The sequence below is a fragment of the Poeciliopsis prolifica genome, unplaced genomic scaffold (genome assembly GCF_027474105.1).
Source record: "Poeciliopsis prolifica strain line A6 unplaced genomic scaffold, Auburn_PproV2 SCAFFOLD037, whole genome shotgun sequence".
In the NCBI taxonomy this organism is placed as follows: Eukaryota; Metazoa; Chordata; class Actinopteri; order Cyprinodontiformes; family Poeciliidae; genus Poeciliopsis; species Poeciliopsis prolifica.
Genome location: NW_026562412.1, coordinates 2,703,166 through 2,727,008, shown reverse-complemented (window position 1 = coordinate 2,727,008; position 23,843 = coordinate 2,703,166). Strand labels below are relative to the sequence as shown.

General features: G+C 36.2%; 2 protein-coding genes across 5 annotated transcripts in view; one reads left to right on the top strand and one right to left on the bottom strand.

The window, feature by feature from the left end:
• The window catches only part of myo6b (myosin VIb), a 40,278-nt gene extending 23,476 nt beyond the window's left edge, over window positions 1-16,802 (bottom strand). For 2 of the 3 annotated variants that reach the window (XM_055053482.1, XM_055053484.1), the window contains exons 1-13: window positions 16,693-16,802; window positions 12,248-12,394; window positions 8,163-8,232; window positions 8,010-8,083; window positions 7,036-7,165; window positions 6,702-6,807; window positions 5,926-5,981; window positions 5,754-5,851; window positions 5,161-5,325; window positions 4,762-4,842; window positions 2,882-3,062; window positions 1,362-1,506; window positions 327-484 (exon numbers count right to left, since the gene is read on the bottom strand). In XM_055053482.1, coding sequence (XP_054909457.1) covers window positions 327-484; window positions 1,362-1,506; window positions 2,882-3,062; window positions 4,762-4,842; window positions 5,161-5,325; window positions 5,754-5,851; window positions 5,926-5,981; window positions 6,702-6,807; window positions 7,036-7,165; window positions 8,010-8,083; window positions 8,163-8,232; window positions 12,248-12,364 — 1,381 coding nt within the window. In that variant the 5' untranslated portion in view covers window positions 12,365-12,394; window positions 16,693-16,802. Of the gene's footprint in view, window positions 1-326; window positions 485-1,361; window positions 1,507-2,881; window positions 3,063-4,761; window positions 4,843-5,160; window positions 5,326-5,753; window positions 5,852-5,925; window positions 5,982-6,701; window positions 6,808-7,035; window positions 7,166-8,009; window positions 8,084-8,162; window positions 8,233-12,247; window positions 12,395-14,823; window positions 14,895-16,692 lie in introns of all 3 variants that reach the window. The other variant, XM_055053483.1, reaches the window with a different exon arrangement.
• Window positions 16,803-18,537: 1,735 nt separating this feature from the next.
• Window positions 18,538-22,303, top strand: colec11 (collectin sub-family member 11). 2 transcript variants are annotated; one of them, XM_055053431.1, is made up of 7 exons: window positions 18,538-18,629; window positions 19,121-19,272; window positions 19,366-19,437; window positions 20,168-20,239; window positions 21,281-21,334; window positions 21,422-21,517; window positions 21,677-22,303. In XM_055053431.1, the coding sequence occupies exons 2-7, from the start codon at window positions 19,134-19,136 to the stop codon at window positions 22,063-22,065; spliced, it is 822 nt and encodes a 273-aa protein (XP_054909406.1). In that variant the 5' UTR covers window positions 18,538-18,629; window positions 19,121-19,133; the 3' UTR covers window positions 22,066-22,303. The 2 variants fall into 2 exon arrangements, with proteins under 2 accessions (XP_054909406.1, XP_054909404.1); XM_055053429.1 differs by having other exon boundaries at window positions 21,659-22,303.
• Window positions 22,304-23,843: the final 1,540 nt, after the last annotated feature.

Sequence of the window (23,843 nt, the reverse complement as noted above, 5' to 3'; positions counted from 1 at the left end):
TGCCCTGAAACTTTAAGCTTCTTGTTTTTTCTAGAAAATTTCTGAAATCAATCTCAACATTTCAGAGTTTTCCAGAACTCAGATATTTTCGAAGTTTTTCTCGTAAATTTTGAGATTAATCTAAACTTTGACATTTTTTTCTTGCAAATATTTTAGTTTTTTTCTAGAAAACTTTTGAAATTAATTAAATTTTTTTTATAATTTCTAGAAAATTTTCCACTTTTCAAACCCAGAAATTTTAATGTTTTTTCTAGAAAACTTTTTGGCAGAACTTTACTCCTTTTATTCCGTCTACGATGGCCGTGGTGAGCCTGTTCTGTCATTACCAAACCCAGCGATGTCCAACACGCCGATGAAGTTGGAGGACGCCTGGAAGGGGAAGCACTGGTTGACACGTTTGACCACATGATCGAAGAGGCGGCTGTACACGGCCTTGGCCAGCGCGTCCCGAGCATTGTTCGCCTGCTCCACCTTCAGAGGAACCCTGGAGGGACACAAAAAATGGGGCAAAGTCTAACTGGGACAGCAACGCTCTGTTCCTCTGTTTCAAATCAGCCCCATTTCTAAAGTGGCATCTTTCAAGTTGCTTGGAGTTTAATATTCCAGCTAGGAGTTTAGTTTTAAAAGAAATGTGAACTTTCAACCCTACCTGAATCTCTAATGGCGTTTTTCTCACCATTCATGTTCGAATTATTCACAGAGGTTGCCTGATCTCACAAAGTGCAGGTCAAAGAGTTTGACTGAGCTGTCCCAGCTGGGAAGAAGCTGAATTTTAATTTAAAATAGCCCCTTTAGCCGTTTTATCTCTTTTCCTCCTACTTCCTTTTGTTATTCGGCTCAGAAAGCCTTTCAGGTTCAAAAGCCCATCTCAAACAATTAGCCTGTTAGCAGATTTTCTTCTTTTAATAATTACTCTCCATGACAGGTAATTTTATCAGCGACAGTGTTTTATCTGATGAGTTAAAAGACTTTCCCCTCCCAGGGGACGCCTGGATGTCTCTGCAGCTTGGTAACAAAGCTCCACCTGCTCCCCAGACACCGGGGCTGCAGCGCATCGCAGCCACGCTCCCCTGCCTCCTTAGACATAAGCTGCATTATTGATGTGGAGGAAACACTTCCAGGCCAGGCCAGCAGCTGGCCCCTTCTGAAATATTCATCTACCAAACATGGCATCACCACCAAAGTACAGAGGAGCAGTGTTCATATCATAACCTCATTTGCATACGCTCGTTTTACTCACAGAGCATTTTGAAAGACAGATTAGAAAAAAGAAAAACATCTCCTTTAGCTTAACTCTGATTATTTCAGTGAAATCACCTCAAAGTTTATCCTTCTGACTGAAGCAGGATTGGTTTTCTTACTTGATGACTGTGCCTTTGGCGCCCCCTGCTGTCGTGAGCATAACTCTAGTTGTGAGGCTGACCCGCAGGTCGTCTTGGTCCAGACCCAACAGCTCGGCGCAGAACTTTAACGTCTGGTCCGACTGTTTCTTAATGGTGCAACCACCTGCAAGCAAAAGCAATAAAGTAAATAAATAAACCGAGGTTTTGTTCTTAAACTGTTTTGCTTTTACTGGAGTCACGAAACAGAGTCACGACCTTCACAACGGACAACAAAAACAAATGGATCAGTAAGAGATCAACAGCAACATCTCCATTTTTATTACCTCAGTGGGACTAAAGGTCTGCAATTTACTTTTCAGTTACAAAAATGTATAAAAATGCCACTTGGATTTTTAAAAAAAAGACAACTTTTATCTACTTTGTTGAAATAAAACCATAACAAAATGCAACATATGCACAACGTCTTGAAAGATTAGGCTTGTCATAATATCAAATTTCACTGGACAATAAATTACTGCGATAGACAATATGTTACTTTTCATATTGTTAATAGAATAATAACACAACTTCACCATAAAGTTTCATTTTTTTAAATATCACGTAACTCCAGAACAGGAATATATTTTAAATACCCAAAATAAAACATGACAACCAAAAGCAATAAATAAAAGTGAAACAAAAATCAAACACAACTGAAACCCAGATATGAAGTGGAGTATTGTTCAAAAAACTTTTAACATCAAAACAGAAGTTGAGCTGATTTGAATTTATCATGAAAATAATTGCAGAAAAGAAATGTTGTTATATTAAAACCCAAACTCAAAGTATTTTATTGGGATTTTAGGAGCTAGAACAGAAAATAGTGTATAATTGTGGGGAAAAAACATAAATTTCAAATATATATATTTTTTTACAAATAAAAACCTAAAAATGTTTCCAGACATTTGGATTTAGATAATTTCCTGATATCACCTCTGGAGGAGCAGCAGAAATTCGACTCTGAGATGTGGAAATCTAAGTAATGCACTGCACAAATCTGCACTTTATGGGAGAATGTTAAGAAGAAAGCTAATGTAGACCACAGCAAACATCGCTGTGATGAAACATGCATTATGGCGTGAAGATGCAATGGAGGAGAATCTGGTCAGAGTTGATGGAAAGATAAACGAAGGTAAATCCTGGACGATCCTGTTAGAAGCTGCTGAAGACCTGAGACAGAGGTGAAGGTTAGACTTCCACCACAAAACGTACGGCCAGAGCAACAACACAACGGTTTGGATGAAACCAGAACCCAATCTAACTGAATATCTATGGCAAAATGGATGTTTGCAGAAGCTTTGTGTCCAAATCTGACAGAGGAAATGTTGAAAAACAATGGTATAAATCAAAATTGATCAAAATCATGTTGATCAATTGTAAAAAAAAAAACAGAAAAAAAATAAAGGGTGGAAATGAATGATGCTAATAAGGCATAATTTTTGTTTTTGTTTTGTAGAGACTAAATAATAAAATATTCTTGATTATTGCTCATTTCTCACCTGAGGAACTCCCAGTTTCTTCAAAGTCGATGTTTCCCAGATGCAGAACGCCAGCGACGACCCTGAAGAGGTCCAGCTTCTCCGTGTCGTTCAGGCCGATTTTCTTCATGGCCACGCACATCCTGTTGAAGTCGCCCTGGTCGTCCAGCAGGGGGTCGCGGAGAGCGCCCATCTTCACATGCTGCAAGAAACATGGAGGAGTCAGAAAGTAAACAAAACGTCATGTTAAAAAATTCAGCTCAGATCAAGTCAAACACTCAAACACAGGGATGCACGGATATAAAAATCTGGACCAATATAAATATAAATACAGCTGCTGTGTACAACAGGGCTGCACAGTTAGTGGCACTAATGTCTTGCAGCAAGAAGACGAAGAAACAGGATGTAGTTGGATCTTTATTGTTGATTTATGATTTATCACCTGAACAAACGTATTCATTTGTGATTTTAACTGAGTTTGTTATTTAATGGAAACACTGCAAATGTGAAATTGTATTTTTTTAACATTAGGGTACTAGCAACAACTTTTTGTGCACATTTGTAATGGAAATGCAGCTACTGTCACCCTTGCTTGACAAACCTCCAGAAATAAATGGCAACAAGATGGAAAGATTGTTTATTTTGGCCCAGTTTATTTATGTTTAATTGAACAAATACCAAAATGTTAAAACTAATATCGGCCGATACAAATGTTAGTGATGATATATCGTGCATCCCCACTCAAACTTCACACTGTGAAACAGAAGAAATGCCTCCACCAGCAGAACTCAGCAAAAACAACAACATATTACAATAAGAATGAAATAATAATCTATGAATATGTAAGAATAGTTCTACATCGCAATAAATCTTGTAAAGTGATCACTGAACATAAATTGTTTTTCAATGCTTAAAGAAGGAGAATTTTTTAAATTTTTTTTCTCCTCTTAGAAAAAATTTTATTTTTTTCTCAGAGGGTGACATGGCTGCATGTAAAATTTGCATGAAGTTCTGCAGCCGTGCCTTTAAGGTCTGAAGACAGCTGAATAATTAAGCAACACCACACCCAGATCCACGCTGGCATGCAAATGGAAAAAGAAAAAAAACTTCATGCACCCATTTTCTGTTTTCACTAAAAGCGAGAGCAAGAAACCTCTGATGGCAAGTCAGAAAAAACACAGGAGGAAAAACAAATCACCTTATTTTCCTGTTTATTATCAGCGACCGGGCAGACAGGACATGACATCATCAGGAACAAATAAATCAGTTTTACTTACATCACAGCTCACAGGACGCTCATCATTACATTACTGATTATAGACATTATAAGCAAACAATATGATTAACAAGATTCATTTCAGATTAAACTGTTTTTATTGTTACAGGAACAAATATGATCCTTTAAGTTTAAAAAAAAATCTATTAGGATCTCACTGAAAAGGGAATTTATTTAATTATTTTAAGTGTTAATTCTGATTATTCTGGCACAAAGTTAATAAAAATCCCAATTTTCTCAGAATACATCAGACCAATAGGAAATTATTTTTTTTCTGCATTAAATTCACTTTTTAAATTGGTTTGATGTAATTTTCATATATTGTGGGTTTTCCATTAGCTATTAGCTACATTTGTTATATTATTTGAACAAAATTAAATCCTTAAAATGCAAAATACAGACAAAATTAAATAATTTGTCCCTTGGAGAGGACAATAAGTTTTTCTATCATTTATAATATTAATTAAAAAGCTTTGCTGCTCAAGACTGCGTGTCTTAAAAAGGAAGTTTGCAGTTTAGAAAATCCTTGTTATGTTGAAACTAGAATTTTTAATTTCTCTGCTAGTAATTTATGCTCTATAAAAACCATAAATTGAACATTAGAGGGACACAGGAGGAACGTTACCTCAGCACTCTTTCTGCTCTGTAAGATTTGTTTATCAGAGTCTTTACTGGCGAAGAATCTGGTGCATCCTCGGTTCAGGTACTGCAAAAACAATCCAGAAAAAAACTGTTCAATAATGTCAAGATCAGAAAATATTAAACTCATCGTTGGTGAGAAATCCTGATTGATTTATTGCAATATTATTCTGAATAATTAGAAGAAATATCTCATTTCCAAATAAATTGCATATTTAAAATCTATTTTCCAAAGTAGATTGGACAAAAACAAAAAACTTTTGATGCATAAAGCTCACAGAGACGGATCCCAAATAGTCACAGTGATAAAATTTTAAAAAGACCAAACATGACAAGCGTCAGGAACATAAACCCTTCAGTGAGGAGCTTGTTGTTGCACACTGACCCTGAAGCTATCGGGCGAGTCGAGGTGTAACGTCTTCTTCAGGTCCTCAGACGCCCCGGCACACAGCCGGTAGAAGATGTGGTAGTTCCTCTCCTCGTTGCTTTGCATACAGATCCTGGATTTCTCCAACAAGTAATGGGAGACAAATCCACCCACAACAGCGTTCTGGTGACGCACAAGACAAGACAAAACAAGACAAATACTAAATATCACCAGGTATTTTTGATTTAGCTTCTAATGCAAATATCCCAGTACACTTGAAATAAGACAAAAAAAACAAAAACTTCTGAGTAACTTTTCAGCAAGGTAGGGGAGCTTGTTTTAAGTAAATAATTCCTTATGTTGATGAAATAAATGAAATAATCGACCAGTGGACATTTTTAACTTATAATATGGAATAAATATCTTGTTTCATTAGAACCATTTCATCAAAATTAAAGTTTATTGTCTTAAAACAAGCTCTCACACAAGTTCCTTATACATTAGTTTTGTTCTATTTTAAATGTACTAAGATATTTACACTAGAAATTAGCCCAAAAGTTTTTATGTGTGCTTAAAGTGCAAACAAAACTGAAGAAATCACCATCACTTACTTTGTCATTGAAGTGAATTTCTACAAACTTCCCAAACCGACTGCTGTTGTTGTTACGGACGGTTTTTGCGTTTCCAAATGCCTCCAGAAGGGGATTTGCTGGAGCAAAAAGCATAAAATCACCGAGAGAATTACCCCACAAACACACATAATCCGGCAGTAACATGGATTACCTTCCACAATCCTTTCATCAATATCTTGACCACTGCCATATGTTGTTGTCAGGTATCTACAGGATGAGCAGAAAATTAAACATGGTGGATTTACCTTGGAAAGCAGCAATGCATGCTGGGTATTCAGCTGCACTGTCAACAATGAAGTTAGATATGATTGTATTATTTATTAAGTATTGAAGCAGTAGTTTTATGTTTCTATGTTGGATTTGTTTTCCCATCATCAGGATTATTTTCTAATTGAATTATTTATGTTTTATTTTTCTGAATTCCTTTTTAATCATATTTATTAATCCAAAAAATTAACAAAATACCTTCCACAATCAGTAAAGGTAGAATGTGGTCTACCTTTACTGAAATGAAAATACAACAGATTGCTTGAACATCAAATGGTTTTAAAAAGTGTTTCAAATTAGTTTATCTAAAATTGAACTGAAACATTGTGAGTTAAACTAAGAATTTCAAAAAGTAAAAGTGTGTTTTATCTACTTAGGAGACTGGATAAATGCAAATGGATGATATGGATTTTACTTCAGGGCATTAAACACAAATGCAGTTTAATCTTCAGACTTTCATTTGTTCAGATGTTTGAAAACTATTTTTCAATGCACTATTTTTGTTATTGGTCTGCAGCACGAAAATGGCTTAAAGCATTGATACACTCAGGGCAAAAATGTCTGAAGGTCATGAATGGCTTTATGAAGAAATGGAAAACTGTTTTAAAAATGACCTGAAATAAATCAGAGCACACCAGGAAAGAAAGAAAGAGGAAATACCTGAGAACAAACTTGGTGTTTTCAGTTTTTCCAGCTCCAGATTCACCAGAAACGATGATGGATTGACTCATCTTTAAAACCTTCATGTCCCTGTAGGCTTTATCCGCTAAAACAAGCAAAATGGACACTGACTGTGTAATTTGGCATCCATGCAAATTTATGAAATAAAATAATGCATTATTTCACTTATGAAACTGTGGTGCAGAACACATAGAACAAGTTTATAGGAATCAAACATCGGGTGTCATCCTCGTTGAGCAGGACGTTCAAAGTTTGCACAGTGTTTCTGCAAAGATTGACCTGCAAGGGGTCAGTCTGACAGGCGAGTTCTCACCTATAGCGTAGACGTGGGGTGGCAGCGTTCCCAGCGACTTTCCTTGGTACGACTTGATGGCGTCAGGCCCGTACAGTTTCGGTACGTCATAGTAAGGATTAACAGCTATCAGGATATTTGCCACATACGTCTGCAGGAGAAGCACATGCATGGTTAGAGCCACTGCAGATGCATAATTTAGATTCCTCAACAAAAAACAATAACAGAGGTGAAAGAGAGAGGACTGAAAGCGAGCAAGACACGCCTTCTACCGTTTTTCATGTCTTGAATTTTTCATCCAGCAGCTGTTTCTAATTTCCTAAGTGAGTCAGTGAACTAAAGGCAGGGTTTCCCGGTCTGACCCGGGTCTGACCTTCCCCGGTACCACCTGGAAGTTCTTCCCAAGAGAGTCAAGGACGGACATCCAATCTCTCTGCTCTGCTATCTGCTACTTAATCCAAGTCAATTATAACATTTTTGTACAATAATAACAGCCTAAGTGTATGTAAAGAGAAATTAATATCACATTATTCAGGCTGCGAGAAAGCAAGAGAGAGCAAGATTTCAACAGATAACAGGAAGGCTAATCCAAGCTTCCCATTTTTAATGATTTTAGCTTATTTAGTTTCTATTAGTCCACAGAACTAAATGTTAGCAGCAAAACGTAGTCAAAAGTTAAAGTCCATCATTTTCCACAAGATTAATTTAGTATTTGATCCAAAAATATTAAAATGGACAAATATTTATATTATTTTTGCAACATTTTGCTCCCTCCATTACTTTCAAGGACTTCACTATAAACACCAGAAGAGTATTTATTTTTTATGACCTAAATAATTTTGTACTGATACAGGTTCTTATCAACAAACTTGGATCTTTTCTAACCTTTACGATGAAAGAACAGCAGCAGAGAAACTGAATTCTGATCTATTAATTGTTATAATAAAACAGAATATTTTCAAGGCTTTAAATTACAGACAGAAGTAAAAACATACATAGATATGGTCCTTAGTGTACCGAACTCTGACATTGTTGAGAAGAGTGGCTTCATTTAGGTACATGAGGGAACCTGAACAGAGGAAGAAAAAGAACAATTGTAGTCAAATTATAGAGGAACAAAGTGACATTTTTAAAAACTGGAAACGTACAGTTGTCATCGACGTGTTTGTTGACATCATCTTCTGCCGGGAAGACTTGGTTCATAGGAGCCAGAAACGTCTGAAACATGAGCCACATCAGTGACATTTACACCACAACATTTACAAGAAAAAAAAACACAAGCTGTATCTGGTTCAGTTATGCAAAAAATATTCACCCCTTATTAGCTGCTACACTGCAAAAACACTAAATATTATTAAGTATTTGTGGTGAAGGTTCAAGTGTAAATATGTCAAATTAGTCAAAACTAATTTACAAGTAACTTTTCAGCAAGACAGAAGAGTTTAAATCAGTCATTTCTGAATACTCATGAAAAAAAGCACTAATTCCACTGGCAGATTATGTCATTTAAATTTTATTTCACACTTTTTATTAATATTAATAAATTATAGCTCAGAATAAGCTGAGAATAAGCTCAGAATAAGCTCAGAATATTTGCAGAAACTAGACCAAAATACTTGGTAAGACTTTACATTTTTGCAGAATAGAAAACATTTCTATTGGGGCGTAAAAGCACAGAGAAGATCAAATCAATCCGGCATAAACATGAAAGATTGATCACGCTTAAAGACGGCTGTAATGACGTTCAAAACCGCATGGATGTGTTAGTTACTGCTGCTCTGGCGGCTTTGTCTCCGAGTCTGAGTCAATGGAAATAAACTCAATGGAACAAGTCGGCTGTGAGAGAAACAAGGGGAGACATGGCAGCGTGATGAATAATTTGGAGGGAGAGCAACAAGATCTGAACACCTGACTGAGTCGGTGAGCGGGCTGAGTGAGGAGCCGATGATGATAATCCGGGCCGGCCCAAGGCATATGCAAATTAAGCAGCTGCCTCTACACCACCAGAGCAAAAAGCTAGCATGATAAATATATCTTTGTCTTTGAATAATGCAAAAAAAAAAATATTATACATAAAAAAAAACTACATTATTTTTAGAGTTGGTCCATATATAAGAGGTTTCTCTTCTGAATTCAGTGTTTAAATAGTTAAAATAATATGGCACACATTTTATTAGCAGATTATTATGATTTTAATGTTTTTCCCCTGAACTTTTTCATCAATATTAATGAATCATTTCCTTCAAACAAGCTTCTATTTTGTGCTGAAAGGTAACCTATAAGTTATAATAGTCACAATAACCAACCGAAAGTTATTGCAAAAAACGATAATGTTATTATAAGACCAAGCGATAAAATGTAAATGACACAATGATGCAAGAACACATTCTCAATGAACATTTAACGCTAAAACTTATTTTACTTATGCAAAATAAACTAACAAAACTACATGAATGACAAATAAAATCAATTTTGAAATATCTGTAAATAAAATAGTCCTTAAAAAATGGCCAGTTGAGACCAAAGAACCAGATAGAAAACTTTTGTCAGGATTTTGGTAGAAAAAAATGATAAATTATGCAAAAGAAAATTGAGTTTATTTTAATTTATTGTTTGATTAATTGATTTACAGCTTATTGTGACAATTCTTCAGGATATTCAGGGTATATTACTGTGTTTTTTTAGTGTATCTTACACAGGTAGTGACCCAGGAATGACGATGCATCTGGTGTTGATTTTAAAATGGGGGGCCCGCATTGCAATTTACTCAGGGCCCTAAAATTGCTTTGTTCAGCCCTGTAATGATGAAGCTGAACTCATTAGAACGAATAAAGCTGCTCTATTATTAGTGGTGACCAATCAGTCAAGACAAACCCAAGTTTTACTCCTACAATATATTTTGGTTTCATAAACTCCATTATATTCCTCGCTATATTTAATGGCTGGCCTCCACATCTCAATATTAATGCTTGGCAGCGTAAACCCGGCCGGCTGCACAATGCTGCATGGTTTATTACCACAGGGAGCCGGTGATCATAAACAAGGGGAGCTTTGTGAGCCTCCTGGAGGATGCTGGCACAAACACAGACACGGTCATCCACGGTAACGACTGTGTGAATAACGGCTAACCAATAAAACGTAACGCAGAAACACAGCCGCTAATGAGCCTGATGACATGTTTCAGGGGATCAGGCTCTAAAACAAAGATGTTTTCAACTTCAAAGGGATTTTTTTCATCACACAAACAATTAATTATCCAGCTCAGAAATCAGGAGCCAATTTCCGCGTGCAGATGGTTTGCAAATGTATAATTTTTATAGGAGCAGGAAAAGTTCACAGGAAGCAGTAAAGTTGAGGTAAATTCCAGTAAGTTCCAGCGCCGGCGTCCCTGGAACTAATTAAACAAATTATCTGGAGTAAAATATGTAAATTCAGCTGTGAGAAAGGGACGGTGCTGTTGTGTGTTTCTACTTCCTGATTGTTGTCAGTTTGACGTAACATGAAATAAAAATAGAAGTACATTTATTTTAATCTTCAGCCATTTGGAAATATGACAATTAAAACACAGGAGTTTCCATTAGGTAGGATTTATTTACTATTTAATATTGTTGATACTTCTACCTACAATTTCTTAAGTCAACATTTTGTATTATTGACATTGAGAGGAATTTAAACTTTTTTTTGTCTTGTTTTTTTCAGCATTGTGTATTTTTTTTCTTTTTTGACTTGTGTATGAAAGTTAGAAATGACCAAAATGTAAATAACTAAATTAACAAAATAGAAAACTTTTTTTCTGTGTTTGTATAAAAGCTGCAACATACCAGACTCTTATTTTAGAAATAGACACTGAATTTGTTGTTTTTCTGTATAAACAACACCTTATAGTTTAAGTAAGGGCTCTTGGCAAAACATTAAGACAGAATTTAAAAATATTTATGAAATTATTTAAAGAATAAGAGGCATCTAGCAGCTGCTGTAAACATCAGATGGCTGCAAGTTGTGGACCGGCGGTGACTCAGGTGCAACAGGTGGCCTTCACCTCCTAATGAGCTGCTCTGTCTTTCCTCTCTCTGTCTCTCAGGCAACGCTATCAGCACACCTGCTGCTGCTCTTTACTTATTTATGCTTCTGTACATGTGGTCTCTCGTGTTTCTCCCATCATGCACATTGTTGTGCTGACGCCTTCCAGCCTGAAATCACACTGGAGACTGGCTGAAGGAAAGGTACAGAAATATTCATTCACAGAATTTATTTTTGGGGGAAAATATTTTCCATGAATTCATGATTTTCAATGTAAATTTTCTAATTTTTCCAGCACAAAACAAAGGCAAAATTTCATATTTTATATAAGTCACTGAAGCATTAGCAGTAATAAATATGTATTACATTGAAACAATCCACGCAAATAATATTACAGTTAAATCAAATGGCACTACATAAATAGAGTAAAGTTACAATATAAAAATGTCAAAAAAAGATTTCTCGCTAAGTTTTCTGGCATTTAGGAAACATAAATAATTTTAGTGATTCTAAATGGCCTAAAAAAAAGAAAAGCTTAGTTTGATTCCAGTTCAGATAGTGAGAAAAAAAAAAGACAGTAGCTGCGATTTCAATACAAATGCACAAAAAACTGTTGTTAGTCGATTAAAGTTGTTCAGTTAAAATAGAAATGCAATTAAAAAAATCACATGTAAATAAATTTCTTTATGTGATAATTAAAAAAACAAACATCTCGCGCCATCATTTCCTGTTGTCTTCTTCCGCCAGTAGTAAAAATCATTTTTTTGATCACATGACTTGTGAAAAAAAGCCCTTCCATTCATTTTGAAATTTAATTTTGACAGAGATGGAAACTTTTTTGACCTGCCGTGTCTCCAGTAAGAAAAATGTATTAATGTATTTTCGTAATTCCAATTATATCAATAGAAACGCAGCTTGTATCTTTTTATTTGGTGTATCTTGTTTCAACTGTTCCAAATTCAAGCTTTTAATCAAATGTTGGATTTTATTACAAAATTGTGCAGTTTGAATATTAAGAACTTTATACAGAAATTAAGCACTTTCCAAAATCCTGAAAACATTGGAAACCTTGAATTGACAGCAGAGAGGCGACACTTGAGTCCAAAGCACAAAAATCAAACCGATGCACATCATCTTTCTCACTGCTTGTTCAAAACGAAACTTGCTTGTGAGCTGAGAGTCGCAGTTTGTGTGCAGCAGTGAGATGACCCACCTTGCCCTTCTGGTTCAGCGGTTCTATGGTGAGCGCATCGGCTCCGATGTCAACGATCATGCCGAGCTGGAACCCGTCGGTGGGGTGGGGCGCCCACACTGGCTTCCCATCCTCCATGGCTTACCTTCGCTCAGCCGAGCCGCACCGCTGGGGAGAGAGCGACAGGAACAGGAAGGTGGGTAACAAACAGAAGAAGAACTTGCTTTTGTAGAAATATGCAAAGTTAGACACAGATTTGCATTTTTACATCAGTTCATAAAACCAAACCTGATTCTCAGCTTCTAAAATTAACTGGCTTCCAAATGCATCGTCAAATTCACAAAGACGCTTCAGTCTGCTATCAGAGCTACAAAACAGAAAACTCTTACCAGGTACTTCTGGTTTAATTTCGAGAGCAAATATCTAAGAACACTTGAAATAAGAAAAACAAACTTCTAAGTAAATTTTCAGCAAGATATAAATAGCAGCTTGTTTTAAGTCAAAAAATTTAATATTGATAAAAATGTGCCATTTCCATTGACAGATTATTTTATTTATAACAAAATATTTTTCATATATTACAAAATAAAATAATATGCCGGTGGAACTAGCACACTTCATCAATATTAAGAAATTATTCCACTAAAATAAGCTCCTATTTCTAGTTTCCTTATTTCAAGTACACTAAGATATTTGCACTAGAAATTGGACCAAAAATACTTGGTAAGATTTTGTGTTTTTGCAGTGCAGTTAACAGAGCCACTCGCCAAATTTCTTATCTAATACTAAATAGATTAACATCAACTTTCTATGTTTCTAAATCACATTTTCTAATATCATTTGACTGCAATCTGTTACACGAAACAGAAAGACCGCATCAGAGTAACTACCAGAACTCTCAATGATGTCAGAAGTGACATTTCCCAGTCCTTTGCTTTGGTTGTTTGGGACTGGACCAGCTGCTGCTGTCTGCTTTGCTTTCCACTAACCTGTTGTTCCCCTTCTGATCTTATAAGAGAGGATTTCCCAGTCCAATGTGACTGGGAATACGCCCCGCAGGGTTCCTGCAGTCACTGCAGGGGGTAGCACGACCTCAGGTGACCCCACATGATCATCCCAAATGAAGATTATCAGAAATAGTTAACCGGATTTAAATGGTCACAGCTTTAACAGTATTAAAGTTACAGTTTGTTCTGTTTAAAGCTGTTTTATTGCAAGGGCAATCAGAATAACTCATCTCTCCTCCAACTGGGCTGCTTCTCATATTTTAAATCTAGGCTTCGTGGAGCTTTGTTGCCTTTCTGTCTTTCGCTAGCAGGTAAACTAACATCAGAGTGTTAGCTTTAGCTTTTCTTTTCATTAAAATATCCCAATAGCCTAATGTTTCCTCACAATGCTAATATTAGCATAAAGGATAGCATGTTGACATCCAGCCTGAAACCTGTAATTTACTCCATTCAGTATGTTGAGATATAGGAACATATTCCACTAGGAACTCTGCTGTTGTGTTCATTTTGGGTAAATTTAGCAATTGGAGTGAATGTGTAATGGTTAATATAAAAAGCCTGTTTAAAAGGTGACATTTGTTGGCACTTATATTCCAAGTGATGCTTTGTGTGCTAACAGCATAGCCTGTTGGATGACAGTCACACGCTGCCCAGATCTGAGCGCCAACGCTGATAAAGGTCACAGGTCGTGGTGCAATGAAAGGAAAATAGGGGTGAGGAAAATGTTACCAATAGCAACTGATTTTATAAATTCCTGTATATTAAATTGCTGATGTCATCACAGTATTTGATGATGATACTGGCATAATCTCCTTAATCACGCAAAAATTCTTATTGTGGCCGGGACTTTAACATGCTAATTTTGACTCGATTTTAACACAATTATTCACTTTTTTAATTTAAATTTACAAACAAAATTTCCAAAAGAAACTTTTGGATACCAAAGTTTCTGGTGCATCAGCAAACGTTTCTTGCTCATTAGAAGTTAATTTCTGCTTAAAAAAACCTCGATCTGATTGGACGTTAACAGCTATAAACATTTGTAATAGATGTTTTAACACAACAATATTCAAAGAAATTGGCGATAAAATTACTGATCAAGTTCTTCACATAAAACTTGTCAGACATTATTCCAGTTTCCACACACACTGTTTCTCATAAGCACTTTGCATCATTATTAGCAGTGTGAGGTCTAAACAAAGTAAATTTAAGGTCTCTAATGTAATTTTATACAACATAACTTACTTAAGTTAACATAAGTCAATATGAGAACCTGCAGTATGATAAATTATATAGCTGATGCAACCGGCAGTGTAATATATGGTTATTTATACTGAAGATTGCAGCATTAATGTGCCGCATAAACTGATTGCTGTCAATAAAAATAGAAAAGTAGAGATGCACCTATCAAATCCTGATTATATATATATATATATTTAAAAAGGACTACAGTTGGATTTGTGCTTCGTCTGCTTTAATGTGAGCGCTGACCTTTACTAAACTAAAAATGTTCAAGTTGTTGTTTCATGTGCTTACTTCTAAATTGTGAAGCATTTATTGAATAAGGAAGATAAAAAAAAAAAAACTTACTGACTTATTGTTCAACAATCCAAGGTGATTAATGGAAATTTGGACTTTCTGGTGAATTTATTGATGCATCTCTACAAAAAACAAAAACAAAAACAAAATTATTCCAACTGCAGCCAATATAATAAACAATTTGTCAGAATTGGGTGATTCTCCGAACCATGACTGATCATATAAGTTGAAATATTTCCAAACAGGTCTTTGATCTTGTTTATTACACATCACTCCAATTGCCACCTAGAAATTGGAAGTGTTCTTGCATTGAGGGAAGATATTTCAGGGTCAGCCACTGAACCCAAATCAAGAGCAATAAGGAACTAAAAACTCTTTATAGCAGCTCATAAATGCTGACAGTGGCGCAAAATGTGACGTCAACTAGAGAAGACGGGAAGCCAGCCGTAAAAACTGCAAGAAATCAAACCCAAATCAGAAACCAAAGTTGACAAAAACCCACACGGACCTCTAATTTATATATTTATATGTATAATTAGAACCAAATGTTTAAAGCAGTTAATTAAAAACCACAGCAGAGACATTTATCCTCTCAGTCTTTTATCATCAGCCTTGAAGTGGCAGATCAAGGCTGTGAGGGGGACGAGGAATGGAATCACTGTTTTTGTTAGATGGATGATAAACAGAATTATGCTAAAGTTCATAACCTTGATTTGAGTTTCTTTATGGTCAGGGCCGGCCCAAGACTTTTCACCAAATACTCAACTCAAAGTGCTTCATCATCCCTAAAATACCTTAGAGGTGTAACATATCTGCTATCAATAGCATAACTTGTAATTAGCTTACATCATTCCAGTTTTATCTGGAATGATAAAACTCCAGATAAACCCTAACTCTAAGCAAACTAAAATAAACAATAGGATTTTGAAATGCAGATTGGTATTTAAGTGAGCCGTTTTATTTTAACTATTTGAATGTAGCATCACTTGATAAACACTAAGTTTCCAGTAAATAAATATCAGCAGCAGGAAGAGACTGACCTATTATTTAAGTAACAACTATAAGAAATGATATTGAACTTACATTTTTCATGTGAATTAACTTTTAGTCTGTATATAGTTAGCCATGACTCTGGCTTGGTGCTCTTGGGGTCCCCCGGTGGGTGCGGAGGCCCTAAGCAGCCTCCTAAGCAGCCTTAAGACATAAACTGTCTGACTTTCAGTTTACGACAACAGCTTTTTCAATGTTACTTTAAGTCAAACTGTGGATAATACATTCAAATTCCTCATCAAACCATGATTAGTTTTTCACCCAGAAAACCTTTGACTCTGCAGCCTGAAATCCTCTTAGTATTTGACCCTAATCCAAACAGAGGTGATAGGCTTCAAGTTGGACCAAAGTCAGCCAGCCATCAGCACAAGGAGTATGCAAATCAGAAGACAGCAAGTTTGAAAGTGTGCAGGACACAAGCTCAGAGTTTGAAGCAGGACACAAAAAACACGCCTCTTGTTTCCTGCCACTTGTTTCCTGACTGCAGCAGGCCAGAATGGGAAACTGGACAGCAGTGAATACTGGGAAAAAACAAGGCTGCACTTTTTAAAAAGGTATGAAACTCTGGGTTAAGATGGAGATGTGTATTATTGGAGAAAATTTAAAAGAACATTTCAAAAAGTGGAAAGTTAAACATGCAGACAAGAGAAGGCTGGCCATGACTCAACACTGAATGAAAGGATCTTGATGAGTTGTTCTATCATGGAAGTAAGAAAGCAAATTCACTTTTAAGACACAATAAAACAGTAAAAGTCCAAGAAAATGACAATAAACACTATCCACATGATAAATAATTAAAATGACAAATCATTGAATTAAAGAAAGTTTCTGAACCGGAGTTAAAGTTGGATCAAATCCCGCCCATTTTACCGTTTGATCTGGTTCAGATGGAGCCGTTTCGCTGCAGACGGACCGGGACAACTTTCATGTCCCTCATACGGATCTGAAATGCGGCGCAGATCCAGGAGCCTCCGCGTTTCCTCGCGCTGCTGCAGCACAGATGAAAGGCTGAGACCCAGCGCTGTGCTCGCGCCCCCGGTGAGCGCACGTGACGTCATCCTGGAGGTGCGTTAAAGTGCTGCTCGTAAGATCCCGTGTCAGGTGGATTCACTGGCGCTTAAAGGCGCGGAAAACCTGCGATGAAGAAGATAAATGACTACAACTTTTGAATATTGGAATATTGTCTTACGTACAATTTTTTTAAAGTTTCGCGTGTGGATTTGAAGTTTATAAAGCCTATACAAAGTTTTTAAAGGGGCTTTGCTCATCTATCTATCTATCTATCTATCTATCTATCTATCTATCTATCTATCTATCTATCTATCTATCTATCTATCTATCTATCTATCTATCTATCTATCTGTCTGTCTGTCTGTCTGTCTGTCTGTCTGTCTGTCTGTCTGTCTGTCTGTCTGTCTGTCTGTCTGTCTGTCTGTCTGTCTGTCTGTCTGTGAAGCTAAACCATCAAAACAAATTTAATTTAAATCAATTAGATTTAGTTTTTCTGTTTGGACGATAATAATTGATCTCCAACTGGTTTTTCATTCATGTGAGTCGCACCAAAATGTAGCATAAATAAATAAACATTCAATTCAGCTTGATTAAATTTCTTCCCTGTTGTGCTATTTATTGATAATAAACTTTAAAAATGTGACAGAAAAGTGGAGAAGGTTGGTTGCGTAAGTGCTGGGCTGGACTCTACAGGTATAAAACTGAAGCAAAGTAACAGAGAGAACCGCTGACCTCTTCATCCGCCACTGCTGCCTTGAGAGTCATGAATATTTGAGAAGCAGGTAATGTAAAACTTTTGGGGGGAATTTTGAAGGAGACACTCAATCCTCAGCTGAAACAGTGGCAGCCACAGGGTTTGTAAATCTAATTAGGACATCAGATACTCCCACACTGGACGTATCTGATTACTGACACAAGATGACAGCATGCTCAGCAGTGGCTGGACAATTTTTGATACCATTTTAATACCAGGTTGGTAACGTTAAGAAGTCCTGGACACAGTAGAAAAAAAAACAAAAAAAAAAAAAAACACGAAGAGATATGCAATGAAATGCAAATACCACAACCTGCCAACTGGACCAACACATTGGATTGACTTCCTCACTCCTTTTGTGGACGCTGGCTCCCTCAAGTGGCCAAAGAGGTGAAGAACATGTTGAAAAGCTGGAGCAGGAAATTTAGGTTCTACAAATGAGTTAAATAATGATAAAACATAAAAGTAATGAATTGGAAAATCAACAAATTATTTCTCCTTTTATTTATATGTATATCAGCACAGTTTTATATATTGTAAATAGTTTGTTGTTTTCACTATTTTTAGTAACACAGTATATTATGTTGTAATTTTGTCTGTTTGATTGCCATTTATATATTTTCATATTTTCTGGAAACTATAAAAATATTTAGACTCCTTGACAGAAATAAGCCTCTAAACAAAGCCATACTTAAGGTATTATGAATTATATATGTATACATATGATTGTAAAGGTCTAAATGAATAATTAAAAGGCATAAAATAAGGGATCCAACTGAGTCTGTGAATTTAAACTCGCATCCATCACAGGCTGCTTTCTCAGGCAATTATCTGCAGGGGCCCCGACTGCTGCAGGACGTTATCTCTGAAGTGTTTATAAATGTGCTATCACACACACACACATACACGCACACACACTTTCACACACACATACATCCGAGGAGGAACATGAAAACTTTTCAGTGGGACGCCCAGAAATCAAAGCTGCTGCAGATCTCTGGAGGCTGGAATCGCCAGTCTGATCCGGGAAACACTCGTCAAGGTGAGCGTCAGAAAACGCAAAGGTTTTAATCTCAAACTGTGAAGTATTTCTAAAAAAGTAGAATTTTTCATAAAAATAAATTGTGTTTTGTCTCTTCTCCAGGATTATTATATGCACCTTCTGGAGGAATGACTGTTTTTTAACTTTTACCAAGACTTCTAGTGCAAATATCTTAAAGGCTCTTGAATTAAGACAAAACTAACTCACAAGTCACTTTTCAGCAAGACATAGGAACTTGTTTTACTCAATAGCACCATAATAATGTTGAATATGTTCTACTTGTGGATTTGATTTATATCATGGGGAAAATGTGATTGTGACAGTGCATTTTATTTTTTAACTCAAGTGTTCTAAGGTATTTACACTAGAAAACCAAAAATACTCAGTAGGTTTTTGTGTTTTTGCAGTGAATCTAAACGTCATTACTTCAGCTCTGGACCAGTTTTTGTCCTAATATTTTCTAACCTTGTTCTGTTTCTCACACCATCCAGTCCATGTGGAAGAATGGCACAATGGAAACCTTTACTCCATGTGACTCTGATATCTGTGATGATGATAAGTTTATTACAAGTGCAGCTATTACATGGACAACAAGTGGCAGAAGACTCCTGTACAATTCAGATCCTTGTCCCTGGACTCAAAGGCAAATGATCCACACTGTGCATAATCTGCTCTTCTCAACACAACAATCGTATTAAAGGTGAAATATGTCTGATTTGATTTCCTGCTGCTGTAGGAGAACCAGGAGAAAAAGGACAAAAAGGATCGGCTGGCAGACCAGGAAGAGTCGGCCCTGCAGGAGAGAACGGTAAACCTTCATGTTTACCTTCAGCAAAAACACTAAACTTTAGTGTTTAGTGCAAACATCTTCAGATAAGACAAAACTAACATGTAAATAACTTTTCAGGAAAAAATATGAGCTTGTTTTTGGAGAAAATCCCTAATATTGAAGAAAAAATACTTGCTACATTAGCAGATTATGTCACTTTTAACAAAACATTTTCCCATGTTATAAGTGAAATGAAACTTGTACTTTTTCATCAATATTAAGGAATTATTAAGTTAAAAGAAGAAGCTAAAAAGTTAGTTGTATGTTAGTTTTGTCTCATTTCAAGTGTACCAAAATATTTGCACTAGAAACTACACTGAAAATATTTGGAGATATTCTGTGTTTTTGCAGTGTTATCCTGAATGTTTGTTTTGTAAGTTTGTTTCCCTAAAGCCTCTTTTCTATATTCTAAGACGTGCAGCAGTTACTGGGGCAAAGATTACATTTCTTGTGCTGATAATGTGGAGTTAAGTTGCGTCCAGGCCAGCCACAGATCTCCATGTGTTTACATTTGGGTGAAAAGTTGGAGGAGGAACAGTTTTAGGAATGCAGGGTTACTGCATGAGTTTACTGCAGAGATTAATAAAGGATGTCTTCAGATTGAATCACTATTTTCTGATTTAGGTGTTTAAGAAAGTATCTAAATCAGAGAATCAGGATGATACAGTGTTTTTGTTTGGAATGTGTTTATAATGTGTTGCTGTTTCAGGAGGACCTGGGCTTAAAGGACAGAAAGGAATTATGGGACATCATGGAAAATTTGGCCCAAGTGGGATAAAAGGTTGGTGGTCAAAAGTTAACCTGAACTCATCACATATGTAAATGTTATAATAAGTCTGGATTTATTGTTGATTTCCTTCAAAGCATTTTTATGTTGGATTATTGTTTTTTTTTCTTCTCTCTATATTAGTCAAAATAACGATTTCATTTAATTTCAGGGTCAAAATAATACAGTTACATAAATTCAATCCAACTTAAATCTTAAAGGAAAATTAAACATTGCTGCAAGCCAAACTTCTCAAAGAGTCATTTTAGATGGTTATGGCTGTTGGCAGTACAAATATCCTGTAGCAGTACATAATCCAGCGGTTGTGAAGACACCTCTGACTGAAGACACTGTTTTATTCCTGTTTTGTGAAGAAGTTGCTCAGAATATTACATATATATAATAGGTTCAGTATCCAATGAGTCTCCATTAGCTGGTTGCTACAACAACAAACTTCTGATTTGATTCTTAATGTTTAAACTCTCTTTTTGTCAAAACTGGTGTAACTTGATAAAACTGGTTTGTCTACTGGGTTTTATCTTAGCTAAACATGTTTCATTTAAAATATGGTTTAGATTGTGGTCATCCAGAATGCTAACGTTAGCGCCGTTAAAATACCTTAATATGCATTCATAATACATGGAGAAATGTAGATCTGAGGGGGTAAGCCAATCAGCACAAAGGAAAATGAATGCTGCTCCTGGATTGGCTGGAGTAGCATTTTGGCTAGCTATTCCTGCTTCCCAAACTGATCTTCTTGTGAATATTTTAGATGTTCACTACGAGCCCCTTCATTGAATAGATACATTTTGCACAAATAAATTTGAATCATATACCGCAGCAAAGTGGGCGAATAGTTGAAATCATCTGAATTGTGAATCGACAGGAATCCTCTGTAGTTTTTGAATTATTATTCCACCAAGAAGACAAAATTTAACTGCATCTCTGAACATCTGAAGGTAACGTGACATTTACTGACAAGAAACAAAACGTATGTCTTGCAATAAACTTTCAAGAAAATATTAGTTTTGAATGAATTATCCTTTTTTTTCTCAGGGGTTAAAGGTGACATGGGCGACCCGGGACCAAGAGGTCCTACTGGAGAGCCAGGTTAGACAAAGCTACAGTATTCACTTTAACAAATTAAAAACTTGTAAAGTGGCAGAGTGGTAATCCATCAAACCTTCACCTCACCAGGTGTTCCATGTGAGTGCGCATCAATGAGGAAGATGATTGGAGAAATGGACATCGTCGTGGCCCAGCTGTCCTCAGAACTGAACTTCATTAAAAATGGTATACTCTAAACATTCTACACTAACATTCAGCAAAACATTCTCTTAAAAGAATCAGAATTATGCAATAACTATTCATCCAAACGTAATTGGTGTGCAAGTCAGTAAGAAATTTATAGAAAATCAAGTGGTCATTTCACAGCACTGCCCTCCCCTGCAGCTGTTGCAGGCATAAAAGAGACAGACAGTAAGGTCTACCTGTTGGTGAAGGAGGAGAAGCGCTACGCCGACGCTGAGGCTTACTGCCAGGCGAGGGGGGGGCACCTGGCCATGCCGAAGGACGACGGCGCCAACGTGGCCATCGCCGGCTACATAACGGAGGCAGGCCTGAGCAGAGTCTACATCGGCGTTCACGACCTGGACCAGGAAGGGCTGTTCGGCTACGTGGACGGCTCCCCGATGAGCACCTTCAGCAGGTGGAGGCAAGGGGAGCCCAACAACGCCTACGACGACGAGGACTGCACGGAGATGGTGGCGTCCGGGGAGTGGACCGACGTGGCCTGCCACCCCACCATGTTCTTCATCTGTGAATTTAACAAACTGGAATGATTAACTGCATCAGTCATGAATAGTCACGATTAATCGACAGTTGAAATAATCATCAACAGATTTAGTAATTGATTAATCGTTCAATTAATCATTGAGATTTTAAAGAGGTAATTAAGCCAAAACTGAACAAAAATATATACATTTTGCATTTAAGATAAAACATGTATTTGTGTATAAATCTGTTCTATCCAGTCAGAACTTCTCCTAACATCAATAAATCTACCTCCTGTAAAGAACATTTTCCAATTCAGTTATTAATTGGTTCATCCAAAAATAAATAAAACCTACGCTGCTTTTATGTTAAGTCAAGAAGAAAGATCTGGGCTTTTAACACGTCGATGTTAGAATGATTTTTTACAGTGCAAACACATAAAGTCTCACCAAGTCCAGTTTTTAGTGAAAATATTTTAGTCCACTTGCAAAATGACATAAAGTAACTTTTCAGCAAAATATGTGTTTTTAGGTCAATAATTACTGAATATTAATAAAAAGTGTTAGTTCTATTTTTGCACTTATAATAAAAATATCTGGCTATAAGTTCAAAATTCTACTAATGGAACTTGATGTTATCATAACTCATAAATTATGGACTTAAAACATATACCTATACTTATATAATGTATACTTATCATATATAATAAAACAGGCTCCCATATTTGCTGAAAATGTACTTGTCAGTTTGTTTTGCACCAGAAACTAGTCAAACATTTTTGGTAAGATTTTATGTTTTTGCAGTGTAGCTGCAGACGCATCCTTTGCTACGAATGATTTGGCTCTGATGGCGTTTTAGGCAATATAATGTTTATTTTCTTGCTTAAAATTTGAAGTATTTATTTAAATCTTTTAATGTATTTATGAAAAAAAAGGCTTAAGTGAAAAATCTACAGAAAGTACCAGTTTTGTTGTTTGTCAGAATCATTGGTACAAAATTGATTGCTTAAATAATCGTTAGTTGGAGCCGAACACGCAGCTCAATGCACTGAGATTAGTCTTCATGTAAATATTAAGGAAACCACTTGCAAGATGTACAAACAAGAGGATGTTCTGTTTGATGGTGGATCTAATAAGCTATTTATTTCTGAGCTTCCAGGATCCTGAGTTTGTTTTAAATTCTTCTTATTCAAATCATATCCTCACTACTATATTCTGTTTTTCTTCCATCTGCATACTATGCAAATATCCTGTAAGAGTCTCATTGACAAACAGGACAAATAAGCAGTGGGCTATAGATTGTATGAAGAAATATCCAATTAAAAAACACATTCAGTTTCTGCTTGAGTGCTTTTAATCAAACAAATAGAATGCAGCATGCTTTCTGCGTTTCTATTCGACATGATAAGAAATGTGCAGGTTTTTGTTCAATAAACAGTGATGGATACACAAGAAAGAGGACATTAGTTCCTACTGCTGAGCTGGCTGCTTTTATTCAATGCAGCAGTGCTGCAGCTGAGAGAAACTCTGAGCCTGAAGGAGAGGAGAAAACCTGCACATACTTTTGACAGAAGATAAATTCACTTCTTTAACATTTTTGAAGGCAAAACGACATCAGTGCAGGCAAACAAAATCAATAGGAAACAATCCCCATATTCAATTCTCACACCAAATCAAAATCATCTTAAAGGACAAGTTGGTCAAGGTGCTGCACTGGTACACTGCAAAAAATTTTTAACGACTCAAACTGCAAATACTGATCTTTGATCCACAGGATCAAGGATCAAAGATCCTGTGGATCAAAGATAAGTGTCCACCACATCAGGAGGTTATTCCCACTCTGACCA